The 16,284-nt window shown below is 43.3% G+C and overlaps 1 protein-coding gene across 4 annotated transcripts in view; it reads right to left on the bottom strand.

The window, feature by feature from the left end:
* The window catches only part of BMPER (BMP binding endothelial regulator), a 143,631-nt gene that overhangs the window by 109,476 nt on the left and 17,871 nt on the right, over positions 1-16,284 (bottom strand). For 3 of the 4 annotated variants that reach the window (XR_003994222.1, XM_030505117.1, XM_030505127.1), the window contains exon 3: positions 8,579-8,678. The exons of the other annotated variant lie outside the window; for it this stretch is intronic. Coding sequence is in view for 2 of the 3 variants with exons in the window: in XM_030505117.1 (XP_030360977.1) it covers positions 8,579-8,678 (100 nt within the window). In the remaining variant the exon portion in view is untranslated. The remainder of the gene's footprint in view (positions 1-8,578; positions 8,679-16,284) is intronic. 4 annotated transcript variants of the gene reach the window in all.

Raw genomic sequence — 16,284 nt, 5'->3', positions numbered from 1 at the left:
TTCTGTTGCTGGTATGTGGTGCTGGCAGCACTAAGAGAGACACACGAGAAGTAACCATGGCAGGGAGAGCCTGGATACCAGGATGGAACAGTCTGGAGAAGCATTGGAGACACTAAGATTGCTCTCAAGCTTTGGCACAGGCCAGCAGAATAAGGGAGGCAGAGCAGCATCATGCAAGCACCAACGCGAAGGACGGTGGGAGATGGATTTCAGGAGATGCTCAGTTGAGGAAAACAGCATAAAAGAAGGGGAGAGTTAGCCAGTAACACAAGCAGGCTTGGTGAGAGCTGGAGGAAGACTGAATGTCAGGCAAACAGAAGAGAGGTAAAGAAAGGAAAGGCTTTACAATCTCTGTCTGTGAGTAGAGGTGTACCACAGAGCTCTGCCCTTTGGACGCCCCAGAGCTACACCCACCACTCTTCAGAAGGAGAAAGAAGCAAAGCCCACATACTGTCTAGTTTTTCTGAACCTCACTTTCAAGGCATGCATCTCAGCTGACACATGCAAACATAGACCCAGTTTCCCAGACCACCTTCTCACAGCATGGAAGTTTACGAGCCTCACCTAAATTCAGCTGAGTGAAACCTGCCTCACGACATGTGCCAGCTCAATTGAGCCATTCCAGCTCACCCATGCTTAAAGGTCCACCATATTTGGCTTGGAAAGTAGCAATCACTGAACATCTCATGTCCAAAGGCATCGGCAAAGTCCCCGATGTCAATTTCTACAACAGAGCATGGCAGAAAACACTTCAAATTCCTAAAAGCCACTCTAATTCCCTTTGGAAATACTACTACATTAACTCACTGTCTCCATCCACCATTTGAAAGGGAGAGCAAGAGAAAAGAATAAATCAAGAAAGATCAGAGCTTAGCACAGTCACTTAAATGCCATTCACTTACTCTGCCTGAATACATACTTAAACCGAAACTTTAAAAGAAAGGGCTACAGAGGAAGTTTTCAAGAGGGGAAACCCAAAAAGCCTGAGAATGTTCTAAGGAGTACATGAAAATTCAACATTAACCAGTAAATTTGATCCCATGACATATACCCCAGTATATGGTATCCCTTTAGGATTCCACATACAGAAGGAAGTTAAATATCAGTGGTCTGTATCAATTTTAATGGAGCTGAGGTGATTCGTATCAGTTAAGGAGTGTATCCCAATTTTTTTCCTGATATTTTCTTTAAAAATAGCTGGTGTTTTATTAATGTAAAATATTAACTTTCAGTTAGTTGTTGGTTTTGTTCCTATTACCTGTACTTCAACCCAAATAGCTCAGATAAGTCCTGGATAAACACGCAAGCTGAAAGTTGCTTATCTGAATCAAACCAAACCACCGAATACTTTGAAGTCGGTCATTGTTGTATATGCAGTGGAAACTGCTAATTCCCTTCCAGCCACCTCATAAAGGCAAAATGATCCCCTAGACTTGAGTCATTCCTGCACAAAAGAAAAAAAGACTACAAAATAGTTAAATCAATTCTGATTTTCTAGTTTAGCTACTTTGTTTTAACGGTGGGCATGCCTTACTCCAGCACCTTGCTTTCAAACATGCTATACCAACCTCTGGCTGCTTTAATTTGAAAGAGAGTGATTTAATCCAAACACAAGCATCCTCACACAGAACTGGACCCGACTAACAAAAGAGGCAAATTATAGCAGATTTTGTTATTGGCATGTGGACAAGTAACAACCAGGAAGCCATTTGTCTTTCCAAATCCAGCAACATTGTTAAATGACCCTTTTTTTGCCTTCCCCAGACACCTCGGCACAGAGCAGTATCATGTGAAGATAGGGAAATGGACTGTAAGAGAGAGTTTAGTAGTGCTAAAGCTCAGCCAGTGTCCTCAGCAGTTCATTAAAAACAAGCCTTTATTACTCAATTTGACATTGCCTAATAAGATTCCAGAAGAGATTTTTGCTTATTTTAGGCTAATGAGAATTTTATAGACAAGTCATTTCCTTATTCTCCCAAGAGAAAGTGATAGATTGGTGCACAATAGACTGGCTCCCCATCCTTCATTTCTTCAGCATCTTTCTTCTCCTATAAAGTCTTTTTCTTGCTTTCCCTCCACTTTCCATTTCAAAAAGTAACCTCTCTATTGGCATGGAAAATAAACATTAGGAAAAAGAAAACAGTCAGAAGACATGTTTTATTTAGTGTTTGATAAATTAATCCTCAGGGAGGTATCCAGGCATGCTAACACTAAATATCAGCTCTAGCCAAAGAGAAAAAACCACCAACCCCAACCAAACAAAAACCTCAAACAAGAAAGAAAACAATAACTTGCACATTCTGCACTATTTCCCAGGCAGGAAAACTGTTGGTCAAATAAGAGATCTGTGAATCCTATCATAAAATATATTTTCAAGTGTCTTAATGATGGTAAAGCCATTGACAGCTACTAGAAAATTAAACTTCCTATTGGGCAACCCTGGTCTTCATTTGTCAACACAGAAGCATGAAAGTATATACAAAATCTCCCATGCTTCTCCAGCCTAACTCTAAACAGTGAAAATCCAACTCTTTCCTCTGTAACTGAGTACAATCAAACCTATTTGCAGCTGAGCCATTGCAATTACAATACTCAAGGGATGCAAGGCATGTGGGCCTTATAAAGGGCTTACAACACGACAGAGTGAAGTGGCCATGGGGGTGAGCTGTGCCAGGACCCCACAGTTCACAGGCATATGATACAAAGCAGCTCATATTCACCGAGCAAAGAGCAGCAGAAACAAAGACATCAATTCTTCCCAGTGCTGTTTTTGCCTCCCTGCATCCTACTGGAACTGAATTTCACCTTCCCAAATGTCTTGTGTTTCAGCAATACAAATATAGATCGGGGAAAAGTCACCCTGCAGGTCCGTAAGAACCTCTCAATCCAAATGACTTATAGTTAAAGCTACCACTGAATCTTGAGCTCAAAGTGTTTGCCAAGCCTGGCAGCTGGAGAACTGTGACCTCTCATGGTCATGAGGGTGTCATGAGTGATGTTGTTTGTGGCACAATTACTTGCCATTTATACCCGATGTCCTCATTATCAGTACAGCTTACGGCTTCAAAGTCAAACAGTAAAAGAAACTCTTATTCCAGTATTAAATGTCCTAAGATGTTTATCATGTTGTTCCAGAGAAACATTGCATGTGGATGTTGTGTGAAGTCTCCATCCTGGTCTTCAGTTTCCTTTTCCTTTGCTGGACCGGACACAACGTCCACGCATAAGGTATAAGTGCATCCACGTATCACCATAGAGCTCTCATGTTATCTTCTAATCCAAGCATCCCGAGCAACTGCTCGGTGATTGTAAAACTCTGGGTAACTGATGTTAGACAGCAAAAGTATTTATGACAACATGACAAGACACTTCACAAAAAGCTTCTTACATAAATGGAATATAATATTGCTCAAGGTAATAAGAAAATCTGAAATCTGGGCCATGACTGAACACAATAGTATACACCAGATATTCAAGGGATATGAAATTTATCTGCTAAGACCTTTGTAGGAAGAGTTAACCCAAGGGAAGGATGGAGAGATAGAGACCTTTTCTTAGGCATAACCTGATACTGGATGACACTGTCCTTAGTGGCCATATGTCACTGCTTCAAAATCACTGCCTTTGCTTGAAATACAAAGCTAGAAACTGAATGAAAGTTGAGACAAATCTCCAGCCTCAAGAAATGGGACTCCTGGTTCAGGGCTGGAGCATATTACCAAGAGACTGAGAAGGCAGTGAGAAAGGCCAAGAAAAAAGGTAAGACTTGATTATGTCCTCAAAACATCTCTTTCCATAACCAGTCTCTGACAGATGCCAGGACTAGATTATTATCTTCCCATCGCCCTCCATTCATGTATTGGGTTGCACCCTTGTCTCTGCAAGTTTGCTTTAGAGCATGCAAGGATGAGCTGCAAGTTATAGTGCTGAGCAGGGCCCTACACAAAGCCCCCCCGGTCAGTGTTACAGCAGGGCACCAAACTGCTATCAGGTATCTCATACTAGGGGTGTCCACAGGCAAACAAAGTGCTGAATGTATGTATGGCCTCTGCAGGGCGTTAGTAGAGTATCCAGAACACTGATAAACTCTTAACCTCCCTCTAACTTCCCTTGTGAGCCAGCCCTAATAGTTGAAATTGGCTGCAATCCTCACCCATAACATCTGATATCCAAGAAATGCACAATTAACTACGATAGCTTTGGATATTCAATATTACAGGGAACTAGTGTTGCTATTGCCCGGGCTGTGATTCCATTCTCTGTAGACTCCAGATCAATGGAGCTTAGCTCGTGAACCTCTAAGATTATTAATTTATTAAAATGAAACACACAACAAAAAAAACCCCACAGTAACTCTCACAAGTTTACAAGGGCAGAAAAAGCAAAACTGCACATGGGAAGTGAAAGAAACTTCAGAACAATTTCTTATAACAAATACCCACCAAGTTTGCCTTTGCACATCCAGATTCTTAGGATAAGAGAGAAGAATATGGAGCACCATTTTAGAAAGGCAAACTTTATGCAGCCCTGAGCCCGCAATACCACTTCTTCAGAGAGCAAATAAGTTCTGATTAGAGGTGTAGAGAGCTCTACATCCAAGTGACAGGTCTCCATCTAACTAAATAAGAAAATGCTGCCAAATCTATTTCTATAATCTCAATGATCTCATATGTTTTCATTAAACATATGAAATAAAATGAGAGATGAAAAGTGGCCTATTTATCCTATGCTGAAGTAATAAGAGGGCTTAATTTTTTAATATTTTCAAAATTAATAGTATGCTAGAGGTATAGAGTATGTTTTATAAGCTGCATTTAGTACCTGTTAGAAGAATAATCTCCCTGAAAATTTGCACTATTATACTTAGTTGTTTGCATTCTCCTTGCAGCGGGGAGCCATAAGCATGGGCTCACATTTCTCTGCTCCAGACTTTGCACAAACACACAGCAAAAGAGAGCCCTGCCCCACCAGCTTTACTATCAAGGTCCTAAGGGCCTAAAGTCAAAAACAGTGTTCAAACACATTGCTAGTCTGGAGGATTAAAACCCTAAGTAAAGCCAAACCTATTAATATATTAGGGGTAACATGTTGTTTCCACCACAGTGAGTTTTCTGACTGCAAAAGCTATACTTGCTGCTGTTTCTTACTTTTTTTGTTTATTAAGAAAAATGAAGTAAAGTGCTAAAAGTTATTTAAGCAGCATACAAATACCCAAATCAAAGTAGGGGAGATAATGCTAACCATTGTCTGCCAACAATTCCATTTCTCCTGTATGCAAAGCTCTAAATACAGGATTTCAGCTGGATGCACCATGGCAGGTATATAGTATCAGACTATTCCACTATCAGAGATACTGGGCCTACATACCCAGTCCTTATGCACTCCTCACAATAGAACAAAATATCCTGGCAGCAGTGTCCAAAATGACTCATGAGTGGCGGTTTCCTTCCTACAGAAGCCAGTTCTGGAAACATACCCTTTGGTCTTGATGTCATCATGCTGATGATGTGCTCAAATGACAGCAACCATTCACTCATTCATTCATTCATTCATTCATTCATTCATTCATTTCTTCACAAGGTAGGAAGACATAAAGCTATCAAAGAGAGCTGGCAAGAGCCCGTAAGGCCTGATTAAGCTCTTCTAGGCTTCGGGAGCGAAGCCAAGAAAAAAGCCATCAGGTTGTGATGTCTTTTCTTTGTAATATTTTGTTCACGTTTAGATGAAATGAAACCAGTCTAAAAAAAAAGAAAGAATAAATTAGAAAGAAAGAAAAAGCCCTGTTTCCCTTTTCCTGCTCGCATTCCCTACAGGCATTCTGGCAGGCTGACAAAATAGAACTGAGAACAAGCGCTGCAGGGCAAAGTCCTGGCTGCATCTGAGCTCCACACAGGGAGCGCCAGGGAGCTGCTGGGACACCAAAAGGAGTAGCTGAAGTGCTAGGCAGCCAAGAGGTGCTTGCACCCGTGATTCCCCAAACACTCCCCACACACGCATTACACAGCAAGAGCTTCAGCAGCATTTGGAGTGGCAAGAGAGCAAGCAGCCTCCCCGGAGGTAGATCTGGCTCCATCACCCTCTTCCCATAGCACCAGAACAACCTGGTGACAACATGTGGTGTCAGGACTGCTATAAGTATATGGGTGCATATTTTGCTTTACCTTTCAGAAAGCACAGAAAAATTCATTCAGAAATGTCCTTCTAGTCAAGTATCTTCTCTCTGATAGCAGGCAATAACAGACACCCATGGTAAAGTAAAAAATCCAGGGCAAGCTCCATACCTCTATCTTAGCCTCCAGAGAAGCGAGAACAAGCAGCCTACCTGGTATTCCCTCAGTGGACACACCGTGGTCTCACACAGAAAAATATCAGGGCATTCTGGTTTGTACCCTACTCTTTTCCTAGTAAACCCAACACCCAGTTTTCCCTTTGGAGAGCTACTGGGGTTGAGCTGATCCTGCCAGAGAAGTATCTTTTATAACACTGAGAAATAGCTGTTAATTGGTAACTGTCAGCTCAGAGCCCATTATTGTATTTGTAGTTAGGACTGTTTTGTTCTGCGTGCACCCGTTTATTCCCATCCACATTAACTTCCTTTGCCATTTTTTCATCAGTTGTGCAGTACCCTAACACCCTTCCCAACTCCTCGCAGGCAGTCCTCCTCCTTTACTAACCTAAAGAGACCAGGCCATCAGCAGGAAGCTTTCTGTCCCTCTTCACCCCTTTTCTAGCTCATTTCGGAGCACACTGACTAGTTGAGATCTTTCCCATGATCTGCTGGTAACCTTTTTCCATTATGAAAATTACTATTCATTGTCACCACCTGGTAGTTATCCACTGATGAGAAGTGTTTCTCTGCAAAATCAGGGCTACTTAAGTTTCTTTAGTAGATTTTGGTGAGGGATCTTCTTGTATGCCTTAGTTGGATGTCTCTGTCCATATCCTTACCGATACATTTGAAGGACTAACAGCTTTGTAAGACATAACTCTTTCCCCTTACATCACAATTATCCATGTGCCTCCTAATTCTGTTTTTGAACAGTTTCTATTAATTTTCCCATTGGAGATGTCAGGCATGCCAATCTGAAGAGGCCAGGCTCAAGCCTACTAGTAATGTTCTGTAGGTACTCGCCCCAGTTCAGGATAAACAGAGAATCTTACCAGGAGTCTGAATTAAAATAGTACATTAAAATGCTATCTGTGTCCTCAACTTTGAAACCTTTTGTTTTAGTGTAGAATCATTCTGTATGCATGCACGCATGCATATGTACGTATATAAAATTTTCAGACCATTGACCAACTAGACATCCCATTATGGAAATGAAAAATCAACCTCCAGCCTAATCAAAACAACACTTAGGAATCTTTTGCTATAAAGCTGACACTAAACACAACTGGACAAAAGAAATAAATTACATTTAATTTATGTAAAACCCGTTTCAGTATGCTTTAACTTTTTTATTTCAGTTCCTTTTAAGTGTCAGACTTCTAGACAAATCCTCAAACTGTGGCTTGCCAAACCTATTTCAAAGTTGCAGCACAGAAGCAAGGCATGAGCACGGCAGCAGCTAACACACCTCTGCAACCATCCAGGAAAAACACATATCCATCACATCTCTTCCATCTGAATTTCAGTGTAATCTGTTTTCCTGCATTTTTATTTCCCTCTGGGAAGGCAACAAATGCTTTCATTTCCCAACAATTTATCCTACCCTATCTCCATCACAAAAACACTCCGTCACCACTGGGGAATTAAACAACAGAGAAAAATAAAGCTGTCTCAATCTGACATTCCCCACCTCATTGACTGCATTAGCAGTCCCTCAGAAAAATCAGTATTTTAGAGCATATTACTGCATCGGCATAAAAGAAAGACTGGTTTTCAACTTCACCTACTTGCACGTATTTCATGTGGATAAGCACGCTTACACAATTCACTTATTTTATATATATATATTTGATAATGATCTCATTCTAAAGAGCTTGGAAAATACAGTGTTGATCAAGAAATAAATGTATATGTTCAGATTATTGCCCATTTCGGATTTAATAAAAATATCCATGATACAATGATTTTAATCAGGAAACATTTATGAAAATAAACAGCATTTGGTTGGTTTGTTTCTAATATGAGGAGAAATAGAAATAGTCCTGGATAATTACTCTGCTCTTCGTTACTCAGAAGCATTATACCTATTCTGTCCAACCACACCAAAAGTTTAAGGAATTCGTATTGACTGGTTGCTACTAGCAGATTGGTGTTGATCTAAAATATTTCTGATGGTTACAACAGGAGCCATCCCTTCAAAAGACTGACAACATGCCAACAAAGTACAATAAAGATGTATTTCTAAAGGACTGCTGCTGTGCAAGAACTAATAATTACAGGACACATACATGAATTTATGCATTCTCCACCAGCTTTGTAAACCTATTAATTTTAATTATGGTTAATTGCCCTTTTCTAGCCTCTGGTGACAGCAAGTCCCAGCTGGGAAGCTCCCAACTTTGCCCAATCTCTGGCAACACAGATATGAACCGTTTTAGAAAGAGGGAAACAACAGGAAGGGAAGCGCACCTTTGCAACGCTCACAGCAAGCTCCTCTCTGCTTAATGACGAGAGCACAGTCCTTGGAGAGCACTGGACACTTCTCCCTTTTGCATGTCACTTCCTTATTCTGGAAAAATAAAATAGACAAAAAGCTATTGCGAGCAAACCAAATCCACAGCTACCATTTCTTGCCGTTCAGAACATAAAGCATGAGGTGAGCGATCTGCTCTTTCTCTTCGGGAGAGGTCCTTGTGATTCAAAACATCTTTCTCCCCTTGAAGGAACATAGCAGAAAACAGTCTGAATTATTCAGGGGCCCAAGTAAATGGTGTTTAAACTCTGCTCAGACAGTAATTCCTGACTGCTACCCATCACAGGACAGAAAACGTACCCCACTGAAGAAATCCACTTTACTTAAATGAGCAATGAGCTACTTGATACACCTGTTAAAATATCCTTGGGGTCTTGAGGTGCTGCCCCACGAACCACACAGCTCCAGAATCATTTCTCATGGTGACAAAAGGACAGATGGCTGAGCAAGAGGTGGCAACCTCAGAGAAAACAAAACTCTCTGCCACTGCTGAATGTCATTTTTAGTTAGCGGTATTACCAAGCTACCTAGAGGTCCTTCAGAAGAGGATACTAAGCACTACACTGAAAATGAGACTGCTGCAATTCATCTTTCTCCCCGAAATGCTGAGAATCGATGAAACACCACAAGCAGGATCACCGTACATTAGTGTCACATTTCTATGGCAAAAAGTCAGCGATGGCCAAGGCCAAAGAGCACAATGACCACATTAAGGAATGTCAATAGAGGATGTGTGACAGCAGGCAGGAGAAATACTCCATTTATAGCCTGCCTTTCCCCTGTGGTGTCAACCCTTCTGGTTATCCTTGCCTTTAAATAAAGGCAGAAAACAAACACTTTGGGCGTTTCTTGCAGAAAAATTTTGCTACTTGACATTCCTGACCGAAAATAGCCCTCTGAAGTCACCTCCACCTATAATTAGTAGCTCAGTTCATTAAGTGACACAGGTGGCCATCCACTAGACGCACGCACCCACCTCACCCACTCCTATGACTTTAATTAGAGACTAAAAAAAATCAACGGGCCAGGAAAATGTAAATCATAAAACTAAAGGAGAAAAAGCCGTGCTTTCCAGTCTTTCCCTTTCACTCCCTGTGGCCTTATTCAAGGTGCCTGTGAAGGATAACATGCAGCTTTCATTACACTCCAGCTCTTTGTCTAAAATCAGAGGTTTATTTTCTTCAAAGTCACTGCCTGATCTGATGGGAGCTATAAAGGCACTTCAATCTTATCAGTGTAAATGAGGACTCTCTCCAAGCCACTGTGAAATCAGCAAATGAGAATCAGGCCCTAAAGCGCAGCTGCAGCGACACAAATGACTACTGTAAAAAGCCAGGTCACTGCTAGTCACTGCTACGTGCTGGCTACCCTGCATCACTCCAGCATTGTAGAGCAACCATAAATGCATTTTAACTAGCGAGTTAAGCTGAATTTATGGCAGGTCTGTAGCTCTGGACTGGCACAAAGCAGCCACGGCACAGCAGTGCAACTGGCTCAACGAGTTCTTTTTAGAGCACGGGGTAAAATCTTGGTTCCCGTTAAGTGAACACAGTGCTCCCTGACTTTGCCTCCATAAAGCCTGTTGAAGGGCAGCGAATCCAGTTTACCAGATCGACTACAGTCTATATTTTAAAGGGTTCTGCTAGGATTTGATTCTCTTCGAGGAGAGTTTGCTCACGGGAAAATGTATTAAGCCTAGCAGCCCCACTGCCTTTATCTGTAGGAAAATCTTCTGCATGGTAAAATCATGTTTGAATGAAGGGCAAAATCCAGTTTAGAGTATGTCTCCTTTGTTTTACCCAGCTGCAGCATGCATCATGGGCCTCTGTGAGATGAGAGATCCATGGTGCCCTTCTGTGCCAACCTAGCTGGGCTGGACTCATGTCAGGGGCTCCAGCAGGCACCTACCCATCAGCTTCCATCTTCAAAGGAAGAAATTATTACTGCAGGAGGGATGAGAAGTAAAACGTAGCTCCATGTTTCTTTTTGTTCCCAGATTCCTAGGGGACTCCTGATGCAAATGCCTCATGCAATTCAGCTCCCCAGGCAGCTTCTCACACTCTCCCCTGAATACTGGCTGCCTCCCTTTGCCCTCAGGTACATCCTGGTGTGGTTGCTTTTTGTTGGCAATGCAAAATGTTCCTCAGGATGACACCAACGTATTTCAAACAACTGAGGCTTGCTAGTTACTGCTTCTAAGTAAAAACCTCCTGTTTGCCCCCCACTTACACCAGCAATCTTCTCCACCAATGAATTGTTTGGTACCACTGAGCCAGCCCAGGGGTGCAGCCAGGTTTGGATCTTACTCTTCTTCCTTTATCACCATCAATGCTGGTGGCTCAACCCCAACTCAGGACCTGCACTACAGGTAAAGATGGAAACAACTGGAAAGAGAAAACAAGCCTGAGCTGCGCTGTACATGCCAGCTGCTAGGAGGGAAAATTTGGGACTTCATATCCTGGTGCTAAGGGTTCTTTTACATTAGGCAGCTATTCCACTTAAGGCACGTTAGCAGCCCATGGTGCAGTGACAGGAACTGAAGGGTCCTTCGCTCTTGGAGGGTGTCTTAAGCAGTAGGCTACAGACTCATAATTCCCTTCTCTATCTCAGTAGACCTTGAACTACCAGAGCCTCAGTGGCCCAACTTCAGCAGAAGAGGGGCTTGCTCCTCATGCTCCCAAAAGCCACCAGTCCCAATTGCAAGGATGCTTGTGGGGAAACTAAGGGATGAATCTTTGAATTGCCTCTGGATGTGGAGGGCACCGAACATGGCTGACCATCTCAAAGAGAGGTGCCATGCACACACCCCTTTTTTTTTCTCTTTTTTTAAAGAAAAGTGCAAGCCCAGCTCTGTCTCTTGGAGGAGAAGCTGCATCCTCCTGCCTGCAGGGACAGGTCAGTGTATCCCAGGTAAACAGAGCCAATCTTTGCCAGCACAAGAGCAGTTAAGCACTTAAGCAGGGTGGGATCTGCAAAGCTGATGTTCCTCCTCTCTAGCTGGTATTACAGGCAAGCCCCAGACAGCTCCAAAAGTGTCTGCTTCAGGTGCCACCCCAAGGTGCCCAACTCCCTGCTACTGGGGTTGGGCTGAGCATCACTCGGGGCTGCAGCCCCAACTGCTCCTTTGGGGCTTTTTGCTGAAGAAGCATCCAGTAGAGCCCCAACTGCAACATACTGCCCTGGCATAGCTGTCACAGCAAAATGCCTCCTGTACTATGAAGAGATGAGCATAGCTCCAGGGCAGCACATCCATATGCCTCTTACTGCTTCTAGGACAGGATTTAAATCCCAAAATTCTTCCAAAAAATCCTGTTTTATCTCAACGCTGCATCTTGTGGAAAACTAAAGCCAGCAGATGTAGAGGAAAGGGTTAATGTACCATGCTGATCAATCATAGGACAGCAACAGATAAACCAGGGCTGGTAAATCATTGTTTAGTCTATTGCAGTCAGGCATTATCCAGTGCAGATCTCCCAGGCCCACTGGGTGTAAAAGTACAAAGATTAAACAAAGAGCAATTGTCATCAGGAGCTTTTTTTTTTCTCTTCACCCTCTCGCCCAAAACATTGCTCTTAATGTCTACTGTCCATCTGCTTGTCCTGATTTTGCCTTCTTCCCTCCTATTTCGCAAGGGCAAAGCGGAGGGTGACAGCAAATGGTCTTTAGCAATAAATCCTTTCCCTTCCAAATACGTCCCCTTCTACCCCCAGTAATCATAACATTGCATTACTTCTCCCAGCCATACATTTAAAAAGTCGCTAAGTAGCTGCATGCAGGAGAGCTGTATTACCAAACCTTCATCTGTGTTGTCAACAGCATCTCTGGAGCTGTCGAAAGCTCTCAAGATACTTTGATTTTTGCTGTTCTTAAGAGAAAACTTCTTAGACGGCAACATTCAGAAGCCAACAGTTATGGGAGGGCAGGGGATTTTTCTGTTCCTTTTGTTTAAAGGACATGCACTCTGGCACCGAGAAGTGCAGAAGACACACATGGCTCATAAATACATAAACCGTTTGCTAAGTCAGAAACCTGGGAGTCGACCAAATCCATAATAGGATCCCAAGATTCATCATAAATAACTTTTAATTACAGCCCCGCACAATGGTTATTTTAAACAGATGGTTTCTAGATTCACATCTGGGATTTTTGTTAATTTAGTGCTCAGGCACACACACAGAAAGGGAGAGAACCTCAGCTAAAGGTTTTTGTTAGTGCTGGAAAAATACCTATTTCTTATTCTGGCTGATCCAGAACAATGCTGCCACAGCTGACACAACTCCCCAGCCAGTGCTCAGCCCCACAAAGGGCTCACACTGGAATCCCATACTCCCTTGGAAAGGAAAATCTAGGAAAGTCCCAAAGGACCACCCTCGACACTCCTCTCCTGTGCTCACCAAGCCCGACTGCTGGAGAACTTATGTCTTAACACCTCTGGAGAAAGATGAGTTTTGTTGGGTGCCCACGCTTTGCCAGTGGGAACCAAAGGCCTCTTTAACTTGGCATGCAAAGGTGAGGCCAAATTCCCATACACTAACCAGACCTAATACCAGTGTTACTGCTTCATATTACCTTTACTACAGCCTCCTCTCAATGCAATTTGTTCACCTTCCACATACACCTCGTATTTTTACCTTCCATCAAAGAACTCCACACAAAACAGCCCATTCTGGTGACAAAGTATATCGAACAGCCTTGAACTCACGTGGTACACTTAAATAAAATGCCAACGTGAAAAGAAAAGAAAGAAAAGCAACCAAACACTAAAAAGAAATCTGAATATTTGGCAGAGGTCTTGGAGAGAACGTGTGCCAAACCACAGCTTGGAAGCCACAGCCAACTTTCTACAGGGTTCCCCACTGAGCTCCTGTCGGCTCACAGCAGTCACCAGGAGGATGGCTCTTTTCAACCTGGATTTGACTTGGAAGAGGAGGAAAAAAAGAACAAAATAAAACCAGAAGTCCTCTTCATTTCTTTACAGCTGTACCAAAGAGTGCCTCCATCGGCGGTACCCCAAACTGCCACAGACAGTTGTGCTGTCACAGCTGGCTACTGAAGGCCTTGCAGATGTGAATTCACAGAGGGCTAGATTGCCATGGTAAGAGTCTGGGGGTTTTCCTCTTTTTTTTCCTTTTTATGTGTTGAAAATGCTTTCGGAAGGCTCGCACTGCACTTGTGATATCCTGAGGTTAGTAACTATTTCAGGTTTGACTTCAAGAGAGCAGACAAAAAAGCAGACAGGCTGAGAAAGCTGGGGCTGTTCAGCCTGGAGAAGAGAAGCTGTGTGGAGACCTCAGAGCAGCTTCCAGTGTCTGAAGGGGGCTACAAGGATGCTGGGGAGGGGCTCTTCATCAGGGACTATAGTGATAGGACAAGGGGTGATGGGTTCAAACTGAAACAGGAGAGATTTAGGTCAGATATAAGGCAGAAGTTCTTCCCTGTGAGGGTGCTGAGGCGCTGGCACAGGGTGCCCAGAGAAGCTGTGGCTGCCCCATCCCTGGCAGTGTTCAAGGCCAGGTTGGACACAGGGGCTTGGAGCAACCTGCTCTAGTGGAAGGTGTCCCTGCCCGTGGCAGGGGTTGGAACTGGTTGAGCTTTTAAGGTCCCTTCCAACCCAAACCAGCCTGGGATTCTGCAAATCTATGATTTATATCGAATAGGAAAAGTGTCGCTTAAACATTCATTTAACCAAAAAAGGCTATGGATAGAAAAATAATAAAAGCAACAGAGATTAAATAGAAATAAGAACTATCATTAATGGCTAATCCTGAAAACATTCATTTTTTACCATTATTCATCACAGTCCCACTCCTCACCATGTAGTTCAGAGTGCCCTTATGTTTCTGCTGGGAGAAGCTTGTGGGATCATGGGATCATCCACCAAAACAATAACAATTTTCAAACAATGACAAAAGTTTCCCCTAGGGAATTTGGGATACAGCTTTCAAATATGCACATATGACCTTAGGAGAAGAAAAAGCCATTAATGAAGTAATGAAGTAAGTGCACTCAAGTCATATAGGCAACATCTCCACCACAAAGCACAGGGCAGGCTCAAACACAGGCCATGACGTGCACATTCTCCAGCTGCCGGCTCTCTGCCAGATGTTGCCCATGGCCAGAACATCCTACCATGTGTACATGGAGCCACGCTGAGTCCATGCAGGCCATGGGAGCAAATGTATGGGCAAGCACTCGCCACAGTCTCTGTCCCTCAGCAAAGCTTGGGAGCACCAGGCTTTGTGTGCCTGCACCTATGCTTACGTGCAGATAACCCCAACGTTGGGCCAATGTGAACTCGAAACAGGCTCAGACACGCGCATAACTCATGGTCTAGACAAATCCTGAGGTACTTTCTGAAAATAGCACCCTTGCTCCTCTGGCACTGCTGCCTGGAACTCGCTGTCTCGGGTCTGAGTTACAAACTTCCCTTTAATTGACAGTTGATGCTAGCAAGCAACCCCTGCTAATACGGTGCGACTGCTGTCTTCCACAAGCATTGCTCTGCCTGAGCAAGTGCCGCACAATTTGGCTTCAGGGAGGAGACACCACTCCCCATGGAGAGATGTTTGCAGATGTTTTGAACCACTGTCAAGGGAGATAAGAAAAAGGTCTTGTTTCCCTTGTTCCCCTCCAATTACCCTTGCAAAAACACATTTTGTGGGTACAATAACAAAAATGGGTTAGCACACAAAGTGTGTTTTACATTCAGGGTGGAAAAAAATGTTTCCCTATGAAGCAATGGCTGTTCTCTGAAAAATCACAGTTTTCTCTGTTAATTTACACTAACCTACAAGCACCAAGGCTTAAGCTTCACCCCACAAAGAGAGAAGTCCTATTGTTTTAACCATGTCTTCAGTTTCAACAGGACAACTCCCAGGGGTTTTGTCACCAGGGGTGGGTGAAGCTAAACATACGCTTCAGTACTTTCAGCATTAGGTCCTTGCCCATGGCACAACACGACCGCGATTTAAGCATGAATTGCATTAGGTGCAAATAACAGTATTTCATGAGGAACAAAATATGCGAGTCCAGTTCACAGAGTCCCTCTTTCCTTTCCTGAGCAGAGCACTCGGTAGCCTCTGATTTATCCCCTCATCCCTATAATCTCTTTAGCTTATCTGGCCTCTCTAAGGGCAAGCCGGGAGGAGGCTGCAGCTCAGCCAGAATCAACCACCCCTTCACACTTCCATCTGTCCCCGCTCCCTAGGAAAGATGATTAAAACAAAGGCCCTGCTGAAAGAAGACACCGAATTTCACTGCAAAGCGGTGTCCCCCGCTGCTGTGAGGAAGACACGAGTATGTGCAAGTCATTCAGGACACATCATTCACAAGCCCTTATAGACTGAACAGATTTAAATCTTGTTTTCCACTGTGCTTAATGATGATCACCAGCATGAGGGAAGTGACCTCGGTGGCCTGCTGCAATCCTGACAGCAGCCCACTGCACTACTACGTGGTGAAAAGAAAGCATTTTCTTTCCTTTTACATTTGTTTGCGTTAAGGCTGCAGCTGGGATCAGGGTCCCATTACATCAGACATCATATAAGCACATCCAAGGAGTACATCCCCGCTCCAGCAAGCTTATCGACAAAGCAGACATGGCCAGACAAAATGACCATTAACTACGGATTAAGTCAGCAAG

Source organism: Strigops habroptila, chromosome 1 (assembly GCF_004027225.2).
Source record: "Strigops habroptila isolate Jane chromosome 1, bStrHab1.2.pri, whole genome shotgun sequence".
NCBI classification, from domain to species: Eukaryota; Metazoa; Chordata; class Aves; order Psittaciformes; family Psittacidae; genus Strigops; species Strigops habroptila.
This window is presented reverse-complemented; position numbering and strand designations above follow the sequence as displayed.